General features: G+C 39.1%; 1 protein-coding gene and 1 pseudogene across 8 annotated transcripts in view; both read left to right on the top strand.

The window, feature by feature from the left end:
• The window catches only part of LOC117164253 (Hormone receptor 3), a 117,745-nt gene that overhangs the window by 85,865 nt on the left and 12,305 nt on the right, over positions 1 to 19,575 (top strand). For 7 of the 8 annotated variants that reach the window (XR_013058760.1, XM_076619767.1, XM_076619766.1 and 4 more), the window contains 3 exons: positions 8,057 to 8,284; positions 15,669 to 15,834; positions 17,288 to 17,514. Coding sequence is in view for 7 of the 8 variants with exons in the window: in XM_076619767.1 (XP_076475882.1) it covers positions 8,057 to 8,284; positions 15,669 to 15,834; positions 17,288 to 17,514 (621 nt within the window). In the remaining variant the exon portion in view is untranslated. Of the gene's footprint in view, positions 1 to 5,849; positions 6,699 to 8,056; positions 8,285 to 15,668; positions 15,835 to 17,287; positions 17,515 to 19,575 lie in introns of those variants that run through there. The other variant, XM_076619768.1, reaches the window with a different exon arrangement.
• On the top strand, positions 61 to 2,454 carry LOC143302897 (uncharacterized; annotated as a pseudogene).

Here is a 19,575-nt window from a genome sequence, read left to right as displayed (position 1 = left end):
ACCGCGTCGCGCCACGACTACTCAACCTTAGGTTAAAGTCGTAAACGGCGAGAGTAAACGGAAAACCATCGTGGTTCTTTAATTAGTCGCGGCGGTCGTAGCAGCGGCGACAGTTCTCGTCCCCAAAGACAAACTTTCCGAGGCGGCAATTTCCGAGCATCGTCGAGGGAAACACGATACGCACGTGTATTTAGGAGCCGGTGTGTCCTTAACGAGCTGCGCTAATAAAGTTAACGTGCTGTGCCACACGGGACGAGATCGGAAAGCCCGCCTTCCTCGCTCGTGTTCCTCGTCGTGCGTTTCCGTGATCGTTCGGAGTTGCGCAGTCGACGATCGTAGCGTAGTTTGGTTTGTCGGCGCAGCTCGGCTGTACTCGGTAGTGGTCGTGTTGCGCGGGTGGTGGGAGGGCTACGCGAAACGTTAGGGTGGGGAGAGCGAAGGGTGAGGCACTCGGCCATCATCGGCGGAGGCGCGCACAGTTCAGTGACCCGACGTAGCGTCATTCGGCGGTGGGGAAGCGCGGGGAGTTCTGACATATTGTGAGATGCCAACTCGCTAACGCCGGTCCCCGAAAAACACCTCTCTCTCTCTCTCTTTCTCTCTTTCTCTCTCACTCTCTCTCTCTCACACTCACGTTCCTTTCTAACGTTCTTTCTCTTTTCCTCTTCTACACTTTAACCCCTCCTTTTTCTGTTTCCGTCTTTTTTTATCACCATCTCCCCTCTATCTATCTGGTTTTACTTCTTCTATGCTTTTTTTCCTTCGGTTACTCCCGCTCTACCCCCTCTCCTACCATTTTTTTCTATCTCTCTTGTTATATCTCTCTCCCCCTACTTTTCTTTGTTTCTTCCCCTCCGCCCCCTGCGGCTCACTCGTTTTTCCATCTTTGTCAGTTCCATTATCTCTTTCCTTTGTTCGTCTCCTTTCTCCGCCAGTGACTCGGGTATCCCGTACAGCCGCGAGGTTCATCAAACCCCCGAAATATTCTAATGCGCCAGTCGCACGGTGTTTCCGCGAGTTTTCCCCGCTGGGCCCGAGTAGGAAGCGTGGTGGCCGCGCCACATCAGATAACGAACGCGTACCGCGTGTTGGTTTTGCCACTTTTGCCGCTCGGATCGGACGGTCGATTGGATCGTGGTGACGTGCGGTGTACGCGTTGGTACGCGAGACTCCCGAAATTACCGCGGAGGAAGGAAACGTGGAGGCATCGTGACTACGTATGCGCGCGTGTACATGAGTACACGTGTGCGTGCGTGCTTGCGTGCGGGCGCGTGCATGCGTGCGTGCCAGTGGTCCCGCTCGGTCGAAGAGTACGTTCGCCTCCGTCGTTTCTCCGCTCGCGTTACACCAGCATTTTCCTCGTTCGGCCCTCTTCCTTTCTTTCTTCGCACTCTCCATTCTCCTTTCTCCCCTTTCTCTGTCTCCCGTTGCCATTGCTCCAGCAGCACTCTACTCGCCACCTCTGCTCGAGTGCTCCATGCGCGATCGAAGACGTTGCGGTTCTTCGCGTTTCGAAATACCACGAGATACACGAAATTCGGCGTGTTTTCATGGTCGGCCTTCGGTCGAACACCACGCCAGACAATGAAGAAGAAAACGACGATGGTGCCGTCGATGTGTTACCGGGACAAGCTGGCTCCGCCGTTCGACGTTGCATTCCGTGTGCGTGCGTGTTAAGTGCAGCCAACAAAGTGATCATCGTGGCTGGAAAGGCTCCAGGTGGAAAACGCGCGACCTCCTCCCGTCTGTGTACGCGTTTCCCGTGGTGTGTGCTCATAGTGCGTACGTGAGTGCGTGAATGCGCGCGTTCAGTCGTCCGTGTACACATTACGTACACACCTCTCTCTGTACGTGTACAGTGTACACATTACGTTTTACATGCGGCGCTTGCGCGGCACCTAGCGACGTTTCGCGCCTACTCGCGGTGTGGGAGTTTCTGCCGCGGTGGAAACGATCGGCTATTTGTGAACGATTCACGCGTCGCTTCTTTGGGACACGGTGTGCTCCGAAAATGATCGAGAACCGTCCTGCCGCGTTAGGAAATCTCCTTCTCGAGCGGAAGGTGCCCGGCATGACGTGTCCGTTCGACATACGACGACGGTAAATGGAGCCGAAAGATTGACAGAACTGTCGTGTGACTAGGTAACGCGAGGAAGATACTCCGCCGCCGATATTCATCGACGTCGTTGAACGATAGATGTCAGCGAGATAGCGATATGTTGATTACGCGCCACGCTCTGTCACAACTGGATATTACAACTCGGTTAAAGTTGGCCGGCGTGTCGACACGTTGCTGATTTGCTTACTTGCTTGCTTGCGTGAGCACGACTCTAAAGCTCGTTCCTTGTTTCACTTTGTCGCACTGTAAGTTTCTCTTGATTGGTATTCCACACCGTTCCATCGGTAACCAAAGTCACTTATGCGTTCCCAATTTTCACGCTGTCGAGCTGCGAATTCACGTCTACCTGTAATAGTCGGAACCTTTGACCACTTTCTACTCGATTCTGTGCAAAACAGAAGCGGATTTCATTCGTCGGATGATCCGACTATAGGTAGCATAAGAGGCAAAGTGAAATATGGATCTAGTGTCTCCTCGGTATCGTTGAATATTCGTCGCCGAATTTCTCTTTTCGTCGATTCGATTCACACTCCAAAGAAAGCACGCTTACATAAGGATAAAAATACACGATTCTCTCGTGTGTCGTCGGAAACAGCTAATAGCTTCCAGCAATCGTAAATAAAAGATCGTTGCAATATGTGGCTGATGCGTTACTATGTAACCAAGAAACTATGTTTATGCTTGGAGTCATTAATTTTCCTCCGATTGTTTGAAGCATCGTCTATGCAATATTGATACTCGATCGCTGTCTATTAGACGAATTGTACACAAAATTATGCAAAATCTCGTGGCTGCTCAATATTCTAGTTCGCTGGTGAATTAATCGTTATCTCGAAACAACGAACACCGAACTTATTGATTCGATTTGGTAAACGTCAGGTTGCCTTACAATTAGATTTCACTGGAAATTGTAACTGCTGTTTCGAACTATCTCAAGTCAGAAACCTTTAATATCTCTACCGGTGATAGACGTTCGTAATAGTCTTTTCAAATAAAAGACATTTTATTTATTTCGATCATCTCTTTTTTACCTCGCGTCGTAAAAGTTTGATGACGCCTATTTCTCCGTCTGGCACTTTAATTCTCTATAACATCTGACTTAGTAATAATATACTCTATATTTATTTATACTTTAACCTATATTTTTCAGAGCATGCATTTCTTTCCCCACATTTACCTTTGTTTCTTCTTAAATTATGGCGAATAAAACCAGTTTAGGATTGAAACAGAAGGAAATGATTCGAATTTCATTATTCCCGGACATATTAGCAACGTTGCATATGTTGACCATCGTCCTAAAATCTTCAACTAGAACTGCTCGAGAAGGAGCTTACTTGACGATCGGGCTTAAGTTTCGAGTGTTCTAGATGCAACACGCTCATTCTACTATTTGTCTCTTTCTATTTACTCTATTCTTCGTTCCTGTCCCTGTCTGGAAAATCTTGGGTCAGCCACTCGAACGAACTCACGGAGTTATGTGATTAGCTGGTTTCGACTTAATCGGTACCGTAGCTAATGATATCTTTTCGCCGTCCAGCTCTATTTATTTATCCCTGTGCGTAGTATCATTCAGAGCATCGAAAGTACATATGTACATATTTCGAACCAAGTGGAGACTCCATACGGAACAATGTGACTGGATGGCTTTGATTACGAGGACGAGAAAAACTTAACAAGATTCCTTTTCATTCACACCGTTTCTACGACCTTTTCTTCGCCCTAAGTTTTCCTTCGTCCGTAATTGGAATTTCATTGCAATTCATAGATATAAGTACGTTTTCAGAAGTCTTCTCTCCTTAGCTAAAATGTCTTATATAGAATTTTTCATCTTTCAAGATACGTTGAAATATTTTAAGTTCCTTGTAGTTTAAAGTAAAGTTATACGAGACGAATAAAGGTGGAACAAAGAGAACGTTAAAACTTCAGTTTCCTTTAATTTTGCAATAGATGGAACGTTTTAACTAAAGAGGACAAAAGTAAGCCACCTAATTATAGAGGACGTCAGTAATTCCAAAAAAAGTGTGAAACGAATTTCTTTGTATAATTGTTTCTTTGTATTATTCTGCTTTCCTCCATAGTTGTTCATATAAGAACTTGCTCTAGCCATCACAATATGACATTCTTAAAATATTTCTGAGGCTGAACGATTTCGATGACTCCGTTAATAATACAGTAAATATATCGTGATCTGTCGTGGCGGTCAGATCGAACGATATCGTGCTCGATCCCGTAATTCTCTCTACAAACAAGTGGAAAAGTCTGGAGGACGTCACTGATTCTATTCGCGAATCGTTCCATGGTATATACACGTCCGATCGTTTCAAGATCTGGACAAGTTCCAGCCGTCCTCACGAAATCGAACGTCAAACGTCGAGCTCTGTTTCCGCGATCTGGCAAACACAGAATACACTCTGCTTCCGTTGGTCGATTCCACACGCGTATTTACCGTGATTCGTATGCACATGTAGGAACATGTATGCATATCTAAGGGGAAAGGCTAAAGTTGCCGAGGCATGGCCGGACAAAGCTATAACCACGGCACAAAGTGGCTTCGATTTCGGGAGTTCCGGGGTATATAGTAAGCGCTGTGCACTCTCCTCGAGGCAACGGCATGACGCACATCAAAGATGCGAGCGTGCCGGGTGACTGTACTCTGGGTTCATCGTTCTCGGTTATGTAATGTTCGACCGTATGGTGCAAGCGCCTCGACGCTACTCGTGGCGCTAGAGTTGTTGGACGAGAGAAGCACGATATACAGACACGAGCCGCTTCGAATCTTCCTCGCTCCAATACAGTAGCCGGCAGCTTGTACGAATGATGCACTAACACACGTGCATGTGTGTACATTCGCGTGCGCGTTCTCATATACATAAATACACGTATATGTATATATAGTATATGCCTACATACATAGATGTGTAAGTACATATACGCATATATTCATACATACTTACATGCATATATACATAGGTACATTCGTGCACATATACATACATGCATACATATGTACATACACATCCTACATATAGTATATTTACCCATACTTACATCCATGCATTACATATATGTATATATTCGTGCATATATACATTGATACTTATATATACAAACACATTCACATACAATGCACACATGTATGTATGCATATACATATGTACGTATACATATATAATATACAAAGCATGTGAACATCGTTCCTCTTTTCTCTCTTTCTTCGGTAGCCTCGCTGGTTCTCTCCTTCTTCCTGCTCTAGCACACCCTCTTTCTTCTGTCTCGCTTTAGCGCCCTCGCAGCACACGATGTAGACGCTGCATTACCGAGCTGAGAACGAAAATAGAGGGCAACGGGAGCCACTGCAGCAGCCGCATTTCTACTTTTTCCCTCCGTTCCATCGCGTCTTTCCCGGTTCCGACTTCGTTTCCACGCGTTATCCAACTTTTTCAATCGTTTTCGCCCGCAAGAGGCGAACGAAGGCTGTAGGCTGGATGATTTTGATTGGTATCGCGTGGTAGATCGTTCGTTCGTATGCGAAGGAGAAGCAAGCGTGTGGTGATCAATGAGGTTTAAGCCCGAGACGGGAATTTGTCGCGCGCATTCCATATTCGATGGCGCGTTCGAAATCGCGACCCATAAGCCGCGATTGATTTAGGGGTTGCTTCGCACAGAGATCGGGATGTATTCTTGGTCAAAATTTAGGTTAGAAAGCGTATAAATAGACATGACTGGAAATTGTTCCGTGGAATATTGGAACGCAAATTTTCGCCGCCTCGTTCATTCCCAACATCCCTTCATTCGTTTTCGTCGTCTTTCCGATATTGTTATGACCAATAATTCCACGATTTCAGCAGAGGGCAGTAAGACGAATATAAAAGTTCGAAGACTATTTTCGTATTGCAGCATTTTAAGGAAAGTATCTGGTTAGCACGTGAATTATATTCAAGAAGCTACATTCTCTCGGTGATTGTGCTCATGCAGCTCCATCGATCGAGCTAGAATCGATTATGTGTCAGCACAAATTTTCTTCGACAAACGATCCTCTTTAGACTGCTGAAGAAAAATTCTTCGTGTGTCCGTGGGACATCCTATCCCGCCCTCTTTGCAGAATACAGCGTGAAACGTGTTCGGAATAGAGTACTCACAGTGTTCTGTTCCATATACCATCTCACAATCGATGGGACGACATCTTGAGTCAGTTCGATGACTAAGTTGTGGAAACTCTTCACGATTGTTTTTCGCTGTGGAAAGTTGTCACAAGTTGGTGGGGCGATAGCGGCAGTTATATGATGTGAACTGTAACGCGCGAACAATGGATGGTTAAAAGGATTGTGAAAATTCAGCGAAATACCACCGTAATATGTGTTCATATGTAAGGGTTGTTGGTGGATTTTAAATGAAACACCCTAGTGTGAAACGTAAATGGAGGGAAGTCTCTCAACATTCGGTGGGCCAAGTTGGGGGGCGGACAGTACGAGCCCTCAACCGCCAGAAACGACGAGAACCAGGGTATCAGTGCAAACTCCCAGTCCAGAAAATAACCTTTTGGACGATCCAGTTAGACTCCAAGTTAATTCTATACGAGGTACTCTAAACTATGGCAAATTTGAATACTTCGAACTCTGTCCCATCTTCAAATATAGAAGTATATTAATACAATTTAATTGATGCATTGAATTTACATTCTAAATAGAATCGGAAAATGATATTACATATTTCGTAGAACATTACACAAAATATTCTTCTCGATTAAAGCAGCTCCTACTTTTTTTAAAACAGCAAGAAACATCTCGTTAAAATAATTTTATTATCTTATATCTGAGAACATACAACTATGACACATGGATATTCCTTTCGCCTTATCGCAATTGTTTACGTGATAGAGGAAACAGGATTTTAGCACGAAACTTTAGTCACGTCTTCCTCGTCGACACGAGACAAAGATATCTTTTAGAGGCGATTTTTAAGATTTGATGGGAGTGCATCCGGGATAAGGAGTTGCGATTTGTAGAAACACTTATACATGAAAGGCGTCTTTCTGCCTGACATGGTATTCGCGGTGCAAAGTGGCTGCGTTTCTTTCTAGCTTTGATTTCCTAACAGAAACGCCGGCCACGTTTATCCTCCGCTTTATCGCGACACATTAAAGTGATAGGAAATCTCTGGTGTGACTCCCTGGTAGATAGCTTACGATACATTCGAACGGTTTGCCGCGGTTGCATCGCTACAGAATCCGCCGTGTAGTATTGTCTCCCAATCGAAAGGTTATCCATAAATATACTATGCGAGAACGACCGATGGTGTGATGAACTTCGACGAGCCAGGAATAAAGTGGCAACATATAAAACGTCAGACGTTTCAGTCCTTCCTCTTTGATACACGTTATCAAGAAATGATGAAAGAGTAAATAAATGTCTTGAACTGAACATTGGACATTGGTTTAAGTGGTAAACAATTAACAATGAATTGCATGCAGAAATAGGAATTAGGAGAAAGGAGAAATGAAACTAGGTTGAGTAATAAATTCATTCATGTTTTCTTAAATGAGCACACGAGTGAAATAAAATCTGTATAAATAACATATGACGAAGTATCCTACAATCAATAATCATCAATTATTTGAATCTTACAATTATAGTTTATAAATGCAGATTTAAATTTCATATTGGGGCGACTCAGAAATCAATTCGAGCATTGATATACAGAGCAATTCAAGATTAAGATACGAAAACTTTCTTTACCTAAAAAACAAAATTTTACGAAAATAACCTCTAATCAATATCAATTAATCTACCAGATGAAAAAACTTAATGTAACCGGACTTTATATGTAACATGCAACGACTGAATCTCTAATTAGTTACTCTTTGATTATTGTATCAGTCTTCGATTGACACTTGGTGTTACAGACAATTTAACGTTTTTCTTTGTTTATTGCTTTCAGCCCAGATCGAAATAATCCCGTGCAAGGTGTGTGGCGACAAGAGCAGCGGCGTTCATTATGGCGTGATCACCTGCGAGGGCTGCAAAGGCTTCTTCAGGCGGTCTCAGTCGTCGGTCGTCAACTATCAATGTCCGCGGAACAAGAATTGCGTGGTCGACCGTGTAAACAGAAACCGGTGCCAGTACTGTCGGTTGCAAAAGTGCCTACGCCTCGGCATGTCTAGAGATGGTGAGTGCATATCGTTGGTTGGAGCCTCTGTTTTCTCGGAGAACCTCAAGGTTGTCACGGACTCGCGTTAGTTTACGTTAGCATCTCTAACGAACAACGTAACGACTGCTACTTAGAAAACGATGTCACTCTCTTGGAAATTTATCCGTGGATATATTTCCATCGATTAATGTAAACACTTATAGTAAAACTAACAGAAACTGGTATCGTTTGTTGCTTCTTAATATTTGGGGGCTATAAGGGAAGATAATGATAACCAAGCTTTACGTTCTCAGCAGAAAAACAACTTTTTTCAAATTTAATATTCTTTCAATCAATTCTTGCCTGTTTATTTGGTTTTCGAATTTTATACGTATTTTTCCTGTCCTCGTGAATATTACAAAAATATTGATTGTCCCAACACTAGGTATGCTATTGTTTTTTTTTTAATAAAAGTTTATTAGACTTTTGGATTTAACAGGTTATTCAACTATGCAATATTTGAGTTTATTTATTTATGTTATATTCCTTTTAGATATCAATATAAAACTCAGTAAACCAACAGAAATAACATTATCGTATTTTTCCCGCTCTTGATTTATATTCGGTTTCTAATGCATTTTAGATAGTTATGATGAATTGTTCGATTTTTATTATCTACGGCTAGGGGTGGAAAGAAAGGAATTGGTAAACAAATGAACTATACGATAATGCTTATGTATAAGTGTCGCGTTAGAAGTTCCAGCAACGATCCAACAAATCACGAGCGTCGATATGGAAATGGAATTTCTTTGTTTCGAGCGCTATCATCGAGTTTAATTACGCGACACGTGAACGTGTACGTTCTACGACATACACTCATATGTGCATTCTGTTCTACCGAATATAACAGAATGGTCAATTACAAAATGAAATTTATATCACGATTATACGATTCAATATATTATTTTTTTTTTTATCCCTTTCGATGTCACGATTCATATTTATGAAAGCAGCTAACGTGCGGTGTGTATTTGTTCGGCTTTTATAATACCACATTGCATCGATTTATACTCTGAATACACGTACGCGTCCTATAAAAGTGATCGACGTTTGCATATAAACGTTTATACACAATGTCGAAAAAAAAAGAAACCTAAAAGTTGTCAAATTAAAAAACAACTTTGTGTTTCAATAACGTAAATTGCTGCGTATTATTCCCAAAACGATGTTCTCTATGGAACGTTATAGCAAATTTTCAACAAAAGCCAATTCACGGGATACGAATGTCACAATGGACGGATCGATGCAAATGTATGTGTTTGAAAACGTTTCAGAGTGGCAACGTTTTGTCAGTTTTATTCGTTTCGATCGATTCGAAATTTTGCGAATTTACGTTGAAGCGCATTACCATGGCGACGTCACACGTAAACATTCAACAGAGAGAGAGAGAAAAAGAGAGAGAGAGAAAGAACTCGTCAAATCAGATACACGGGGATAGCAGCGGCCACGCGTGCCTCTCGGGGTGTACGACCCTTTATCGGAGGCTGTCCAGCCCCCTCTCGACCCGAACCTCCGCCACGTCTCAACACCCCCGCACGATTCTCTCTTTCTCGCTCTTTCGCTCTCCTCTCGGTGCAGCTAGGCCTCTTACCACGTTGCTCCACCTTATCGGACCCTGAGTACTTACTTACACGAGATGTCTTGGACACGTTTAACGACATTCACGCGCAAGCGTTCAGGTCTGTGCCCCGGCGATGTGGCTGCAGGTAGCTCTTTAGATTTTCACGTGGTTGAACGTCGGTTTTATCGGAGAAATCTTATGAATTTGACAAAGATTGGAAGAATTCAATTGAAATGATAGGATAGATAAAATTTTTTGTGGAAAATAAATTAATTTTAGGTATTTCTTCGATTTGAGGAATCTGTCCTTTTATCGCGAAGCATTAACTTAAAATATTTCTTTCAATTAGACATTCCTTTGAATTAGATATTTCTTTGAGATAAAGAATTTCATTATGTTCTGCATGTACAGTGGTAAGGAAGGAAAGTTTAAAATTGCTACACTATGGATATTAATAATCTTTTATCATATTGATGACAGTCATTAATTTCAAAGTATATTATATTTATTCACTGCTCGTGTCAAATGTAATTTTGCTTCGTACCTCCTATCTTTCAATCTTTCTTTCGCCCATCACTGTAGGTACGTAGCGTGGAAAATAGTTGAACTTTATTCTAGTTTGTTATATATTTTATATATTTTAAATATATTTAATATATATTTTATAATTTTAATTATTATAATAATATATATATAATATATTATAATAATATATATATATTATATTTTAATAATTATAAATCTCATTTATATAAATTTATATAATTTTACAATTATATAAATAAAATTTAAATAAAATAAAATATATTTATATAAATATATTCTAAAATTTTGTATAGATCTCTATAATGAAAAATAATTCGTACCAGAAGATACAAATTCAATATTACATCCCCCCGTCCAACTTGTAATTCTTGTAATTTTAATAACTTGAAATGCAATTTCATGTATTCGTGCAAATCTGACACACTGTACGATATTTGATGAATTGGTCATTATGTAAAGAATTGAAAGAATCCTAATCGCTTTAAAAAAATTGTCGTCATAACAACATAAACGCATAATTATTGTTAAAAGAAGGATCATCTTTTTTTGAATCTTCACGTTATGTCGAAGCACGTCTACGTGTGTTGAAGTGTTTCATAGAGGTTGTTTCGACAGTTCGTTTTTGCGAGTGCTCATAAAGTTTTTTAATGAATACTCTCCGAGCTTCCAGGTTTCTGCCGTTAGATAAAAAGCCACGTTCGATAAAGTAGCAGCCGAAAAGCAGGACATTGCGGTCGCGTCTGAATGGAATCGCAGCTGTTTTTGATATGAAAGAACGGACTTTGCTGCCGATCTAATTGTTCATCTTATATTGTCACGATTTAAAATTAACATATTTCTCTGCAGTCCTTAAAATCAATAAAAAAATTGTTTTTAAAATTTCTCTATATTGTAAACGATGAAAAAGGAATTAAATAGGAATAGTTCGAGATTTAAATAAGATTAAATTGTGAGGTAGAAAGAACGAGTTTGGAAATATTATCCTAATCGTGCAAGTTGGTTCTTCGATAATAATCGACCGTCTCCTCACCAGTCATCGTTTGCAAATGCTTGATAAGGATCCAATCGATCTTCATCTCTTCTGTACGCCATGCTGCTCCTTCAAAGAACATCCTCCCTTAGTCGACAGATTAAAATAGCATTTATCAAGCAGTCGATTCAAAATATCTGCATTTTTTGTTAATCAACCGTTCACCTTCGCCGACGAGATTCATAAATATTCTCGAATATTTTAGAATAAGATCCTGTTATCATGAACTTTGACTTCTTGAAAAATTTACGCTCTTAATCTCTTATGACTAATGAAGCAGATAGCAGAAAGAAATGGAATTTCAAGAAATTTTAGACATCCTCTAGCTTTAGATTTCATAGCATTTTTTAATGAATTTTTTAAAAATCTATTTTAGAACTATTTGTGGAATTATAGTAAAGTGAAAGAGGAAAGGAGGAAGAATAAGGAAAAAGAGGAAGAAGGTGTATTTATAGTGAACTCATCTATCACATTCTCTAGCAGATCTTAGACCTTAGAAGAAATAGGGCCTGTAGGTCCTGGTGGAATTTAGGTTAAAGGCAGCATTTCTATAGAAAGGACCGTTAAATGAGGATTTTTAAGAATTCTATAGAAATAGCATTACAGATATATTCAAACTCTTTCGATCGCCAATATATTAATTACATTTGCAAGAATTCTACAACCCTTTTCCCAATCCCAAATTCTTCATCCTCAAACCCAGCATTCCCGACACATCAAGTTTCCAGACTGCCTACCCTGTCCCCCTTCTCCCAACAGGCTGTCAAAACCGAAACGTCGAATACCTCACGACCGAACGCTCCGCCGTGAGGTCATTGACGTCCCATTCGTTGAATCCTCACCGCGAGGTGTGTTGGTCGCGCGTCGCGCACCCCTGGACACGCTGGAATCCCTTAAATGGCTTGATATGCTATCCGAAAGAGGAACATCTCGAGCAACGAGAACAAATCCTCCCCGATGTACATAGATTCGGCATGATAATCGCGTTGCTTCTCACAAGCCGGCGTCCGGGAGTATTTGCGTCGGTTGATAAGGAGCCAGTCTTCTTGTCCTCGTCTCGTTGCAGTATGCGCTCTCATATACGCTCAGAGGAGAGTGCATCGTGTGCTACCGGTGATGCGCGCGCGCGAGCGCATACTCTTCCTGTTGTCATCTTTCTCTCCCTCCCTTTCTGCCAGCGTTGTCACGCTCTTTCCCTCTGTCGTTGCCTCCTCGTTGCTTCATCAGAATCCCCAGTCTGCTTTCTCGGTCGCTCGTTTGCCGCGTTCGGTCGATCACCCTCCGCTTCTGCCTCTCCGTCGTCCGGCTAGAGCTTCTCTCTCTCGTTTTCCTCCGCGGGCGATCCCGATAGCGGTTTCAGCTGGCAGCTGACGTCTCGCGACTCGTGTCTCTCTTTCTCTTTCCCATTTTTCACGCGTCTCGTTCACCAACGGCTCACATTTCTCTCTCGCGCGTAACCAACAACCCCGTCCCCGAGAGCGGGACGGTACCAAACTGATGTGTGTGTGCACGCGCGCGCGCCTGAATGTGTGCGTCAAGTCATGCGTATGCGGTCGCACAACCGACCGCTCGAGATTCGTCGTGAGTGCATCGAAATGCGTTTTAGAGAGGACGGACGGAAGCACCGCTCCCCCCCTCCTCTTTTCTCTTTCTAACGCTAGACTCCGGTTTTTCAGATGTCAATGCGGAGAGTCGTGGGGAGGATTTGATTGATGCATTGAAATCTTGATTTCAGTTTGTGTCTTTTTTCGGTTCAATTGTATTACCGATATAGTTATTTGTTTTTTATGTGTTTTGCTGGAGCAAGTTTGGGTATGTTGTTATCGTAGAGTAGGAAAAAGAAACGTCGATAATATCGATAGTATAGTAGTTGAATATGTGTATGTTTATTGGATGTACATTGCCGTGGTTTGGGTGATGACTAGGAATAGGTAATATTAGTAGCTACGGGCTGTTTTTGGACGACGACTATGTTAGCGCATCTATAGACCGATCCATAGATTATGATTAGAGCTAGTACTAGAAACGAAAGGACTAATGTAATATACGGAATTTGATAATGTAAGAAAATTGAATTTTCGTTATTACTTGGGTCATTGATTTATAAGGAAGGTTGGTGAGATTTTATTGTTGAGAGTTAAGTAGTTTACGTAATATTAATTATATCAATCTGTTCAGCAGAGAAAGTTTACGTAATACTAATTGAAAAAGTTACTTGCTAGAGATCTGTCTATCTGATTCTTTTTTATGAATTCAAATAAAGTTGGTTCATAAGGTCTTGGAGTCAAATCGCTCATAGGATACTTACAATTGGACCTATTTTTAACGCTTTGAAATCCCTGCATAAGAGTAACGAAAGCACTCAGCTGAGTAGATGGGGATCGTTAAAACGAACCACACTGTACTTTTAAAATGTCATATATCAGGTCAATTATAGCTCTCGATCCCTTAAAATTTTTATGCAAGTTATTTTATACAAAATTTTATGCAAATTTATGCAACTATCTTTGCTGAGTGAACAAAGAATCAAGATCATGAAATTAAATTTAATTTTGAATAAACATAATTGGCGATTTTGTAACGTTTATCTATGATCTTACTTGTCTTATTTCATACAAATCGAAGCTAAGGTCACATAGACAAAAATTTGTTCTGAAGGAAGATCAATTTTAACAACGAAAATAATTTTACAAGCAATTCCTTTGAAATAATTAATCTTATAAATTAAGCTCCGAATAAACATAATTAGTATCAAACGTTCTTTCCGACTTTACTCGTCCTATTTTATTCGAATCAAAAACTAAATCATACAGTCTGGTAGAGATCAATTTTACCAACGAAAGTAACTTCATCGCAAGTAACTTCCTCTAATCAATTATACCAATCTTATCAATTTATGTCGAAATAAACAAGATTCAAAACTTCGTTACCAATCGTATTTCTCGGCTCTCCTAGTCTCGTTTCGTGCGAATCGAAGCCCTAAATCACACGGATTCAAATTTCGCCGGAAGGAAGATCAATTTTCGAAGCAATCAGAAGCCGCCGCAACAATAGCTCGTTTGAAAAGAGGCGCGTCTCGTCTGAACTCGCGAATGAACTTGAGAAACTGGAGAACACGGAAGAAAAAGGAAGACGAACGATTCAGGTTCTAGCGGTTGTTGAACGCTTCACGTGACGTAGCGTATCGCGCGCGCTCTTCTGTCATAGTGTTCGTGGTGCAGTGACGTCACTGGGATGGGTGGGTGCATCTGAGCCGGCGATAACGACGAAGAAGTCCGAGAGATGCAAAGAACTTCCGCGTTCTTCGAATCAGAACGTTTCTTTGTAGCGTTGTTCAGCGACCACTTTATAAACAGGATTATATACATGTACATATGTGCTTCGTCGATCTTTGATCTTTATTAAAGACGTTTCTTCCGAAGTTTGATCGAATCGAGACTAGTCAATTAACCCGTGTACAATGATCGAGTCACACCATGAGATACATATGTATACAGCGATCGAAATACATACAATACTTAAGAAGAAGATCATCGATCAAAAATTGGTAATTTTCGTTGATGTAATATATGTTTAGCTTTGATATGACGTTGTTGAAGAGAAATTACTGATTACAGATTTGTAATGAGGGAAAGAAGTTACAGCCTGGAATTAGGATCGGTGGAATAGTGATAGAAGCGCGTTTTTTTTAAATATAAGATAAGCTTTGTAGTTATCAAGGGACTGTTGATATTTTCCAAATATTTATGAATTTAATAATGAGCCGTAATGTTTGAAGGGCATTTTTGCTTATTTATTTTTCTTTATAACATTATACTTGAATATTACTTATGTATCTATATTTTTACAATTTTATGTACTACACAATCTACCTAAAATATGACGGTTAAATGCTTTCTAAATTCCACATTTATTAAAAAAATTGTTGGAAATCTTAATTTGCTCTCGTACAGAAAACTTTAATCGTAGGGCATTGAAATTTAAGTTTAGCCAGTTTTCCAAACTAAGGATATCATCACTTGTATCATTTCTTCTCTGCGCCTCTTGATTTCTGGTAGTTAATTGAGGACATCGACTATTTAATTAAGAATAAAACACATTAAAAATTTAAGTGATTCTCTTGCTAACTAGTTGTTATATGAATTTGATAGAGGACAAGTTTAAATTTAGATTTTGCGGTAAACGTCGAAAGATACTGCAACGAAGTGATATGATTCATGTTGCAGCCGTTAAATTCGGGCGCATGTCGAAGAAGCAAAGAGAGAAGGTCGAGGACGAAGTTAGGTTCCACAAGGCACAAATGAGAGCGGCCTCTGAGACAGCGCCCGATAGCAGTGTGTTTGAACATCAGACCCCAAGCAGTTCGGATCAGCATCACCCTTTCAATGGCGGGTAAGTTAGTCTAAAGTAATTTCACGTCAGATGTAAATGATCGTGAAATATCATTAATGATTGTAAGAAATAAATGTAAATTCATCTTGTCATTTTATTGATTGAGTCTTATAATGTATTTGCATATTATATGGTATATATTGGAAGCTTCAGAAGGTTAATGAAAATACTGATTATTCTGAATTACCTAACGAAATTAATAATAGCAATGTTATAGGTGTACAAGAGCTGTAATATAGTCTACAAGGAAATTAATTAGAATTTTATGGATATTATACTCGTATTTCTCTGAAAACATTACATTTCACGTACATTGTTGATTCAAGCTTCATTTGATACATTAGTCATACTAAGATAATATTGAACTTCTAATTAAACTGTGAGATATTTAGATGACAAAAAGAAAACGCAAAACTTAAAGCGAAAAATATGATACGATTGATCTATTTATGTGACTAATAATAAGTGACATCAGACATAACATAACTAAACTAATCAGACGTAACTTCAACTTCACAGCTTCTAATAATGCTGCAGTCTGAAAGAAGTTCTGTTTTGTATTGTTGGTGTAAATTTTTCTTTCCTGTCATGTCAGTATAAAAAAAGCAGATAAGATAGGTAAATTCAAAACATCAGCTGCGTTTCCAAATCAGATATATCGTTCAGTGTATTCAATTAAACAAAAGATATATACCGCTAATTGAACAATTATCTTTCAACAATTAGCGTAATACATAGATATGTGCAATGATAGATTCCATAAACATACAATAACATAATTACATCGCAAAACATACACATGATTACCTAACACCGGGACTCCTTTTTATGCAATCCAAGCACATTAGTCAATACCAATCAGTCTTAATTTTATACGCGTATCATGGACACAACATAATCGTAATTTAATCGTCAAATATATAGACTTATTCAAAAGCATGAGAACATTTATTAATTTTAATGATAGAATTATTATTTCGCATTCTACACACGATATCTAGTGAATTATTTATTACATATGCACTCTAATGTTAACAAAAACAAAATACATCAGACTTGTTAATAGTTTCATAATTTATCGAAATGTACATTACAACTGAGCAAGCGTCCTCGTATCTTTCAACGAGGTTATACAGTATGCTTATTATACTAGTAATATTCTAGGCTCAAATAAATACTATATATTAAGATTTTTTCATCATGCACGCATATCTGTCTCATTTCTCTTTTTTTTTTTTTTTAAAGATATAAAACAGAAATAATACATTACATTTATTCTCCTTAAAAATCATGAAATGAATTGAAAGTAAATGTGAAAATAAAAATGTATAGTATCGGAATTTTATTCCGCATAAAGGTCTACAACGAAACGACACTTCAGCATATCAATCTCGAAGCTTTTGATCAGAGAGGAAGTGCACGTTCTCATCCTCGTTTCGATTTGCTGTCGCAGGTACACGTATGGCGGTAGTGAATACGCTTCTCCCGGCCCCGGCACGGGTGGGTCGGGTTATTACAATCATCAAGCGATGACGAACTACGAGCTTAGCGCCGACTACGTCGACAGCACGACGACCTACGATCCACGACCGACGCAGACGCAGGTCGCGGACACTGTCGCCCCTGATACGCCCTCCGCTGTCACCGCGACTGGGGTACTTCCCAGCGTGGTCACCACCGGTGAGTACTCTCCTCTAAAATCCTTTCAATCTAGTCCATCCTTTTTTCGAAAAAAAAAAGCGAAAACAAACGTTGGGGTCGCTTCTAATCTGTCTCTTTTTCATTATCTCTCGATAAACAGTGAAAAAAGCTTGGTTTAACGTATGAAGGTTTATTTAATAGTGTACTTTTTGAAAGGGTGAAATTGTAAGTTAATGTAAATCCAAGTTTAATATTATATAAGAAATTGAGATGTCTAGTGTTATATCTTGTGTTTAAAACTACTGAGAGATGTGAAATGCTTATATTGGATTGCCCGGAAAGTTCGTTTCGATTTTTAAGGAATTTGATCGACCTGAAAGATCGTATTGAAAAGTTTTTCGCCAAAAAATGTGAGAGCTTCTGGAAAGATGGATTATTCAAGTTGCGTGAAAGATGCAGAAAGGTTGTGGAATAAAATAGCACCTATATAATATAATAAATGTATATCGAGTCGAAATGTAAATCGGGACGAACTTTCTGGGCGACCAAATATTTATCGAAGTAAAGATCATCCTGTGATTAATGATTAAATAGCGGATATTTATGCAAATTCATATTTTTATAAAGATAATTTAAAAAGAAATATACTTTACTTTATAGATTTTGTATTTTTTACATATTATTTGCGAAAAAGTTTACACTCTATTGATAATTGGTCAGAAACAAAGTTACAACACTTGATGTTTGAATTTCTTATATTATCATTGGTCGAAGTCCTGCTTTCTGCTTGCTTTCAATCTGTTCGTTTCAATAGAAGTTCCCCTCTGCTTTTGGTTACTTTCGTACAGCGAAACGAAACGCCGTTTATTGTTTACGATTCGATACAATTTTATTTTTAAAACTGTTCAAAAAACCGGTCAAATTTATTCAGGATAACAAGATTTTTCAACCAGTCTAGTTTATTAAATATAAAAATTTAATAGTTGACCTTTAAATATGAATAACGCCTTCTTCCATTCCAAGTCCTCAAATTCACGAAAAACAACCCACTAGTTTTACATATTTAGAGGAAAGATTTATAAAGTTGCTTAAACATTGCGATAATTTATTCCCAGAATTACGATATAATGTACAGCAGTCTACGAATCTCTCGCGATGTATATTTTCAATTTTGATCGAATGCAACGTGAATCTGGCCGAGTAGCAGATATAGCTGAATCCGAGCCAAGCCGGGAGTTTATAGTTCCATTGAAGTTTATTGTTAACGAAAGAGAGGTAACAAGATGTCAATCGATGAACAAGCAACGCCAAGTAGTACTGGTCTCTTTCAGTAGCACGCGGCTGATACAATTACTGTGTTTATCACTGCCAGTTGACTGCACGATGCATTCGGTGAATAATATTGATATTGGTGGCTACGAAGTAACGCTATGGTCATAAAGATACGATTGATTTGCCGTTTGAAAAGCGCGATGATGTTGCAACAAAATGTAACATCTTTGTAAATGTTTAAAAAGTTATTCTCATAAACGCATGTACCTCGTCATTTTGTACAATATAATATCCCCTTTAATTGGTAATTCCACTGGAATTATCGAGCCAGCCAAAATGAGTTTTTGATGATATTAACGTTTACTTCTATTGAGACGGAAACATGATTACATACAGTGGCTATAAAAAGCATTTGCCCACTTACGTTTTCTTTTAACAAAGCGCTCTTTTTATAAGGTTCTATATACATATTATTTTCATAGTATCCTTTTTTAGTCGTATAAAAGTACTACTTTGTGATACGAAATTTCATATATTTTGACTTAATTAATTAATATGCTATAACAATTATATATAATAGCGTGCAAATACTTTTTGTAACTGTTGTATATCTATTTATTTTTGTAACGTGTATTACATGTTTAGGCATATATTAAAGATTAGTAAATCTAGTGTTAATAACAAATTCTTTTATATTTCACTGTTAACTTTCCCAATCCTGATTATTCGAACTAATAATAACACACGCTATTTGAATAATATAATTTCTCTGAATAAAATGAATAATTAAATAGAACCAAACCTTCTTATTCATTTCTTACTCTTGTA

Source organism: Bombus vancouverensis, chromosome 7, assembly GCF_051014615.1.
Source record: "Bombus vancouverensis nearcticus chromosome 7, iyBomVanc1_principal, whole genome shotgun sequence".
In the NCBI taxonomy this organism is placed as follows: Eukaryota; Metazoa; Arthropoda; class Insecta; order Hymenoptera; family Apidae; genus Bombus; species Bombus vancouverensis.
This window is presented reverse-complemented; position numbering and strand designations above follow the sequence as displayed.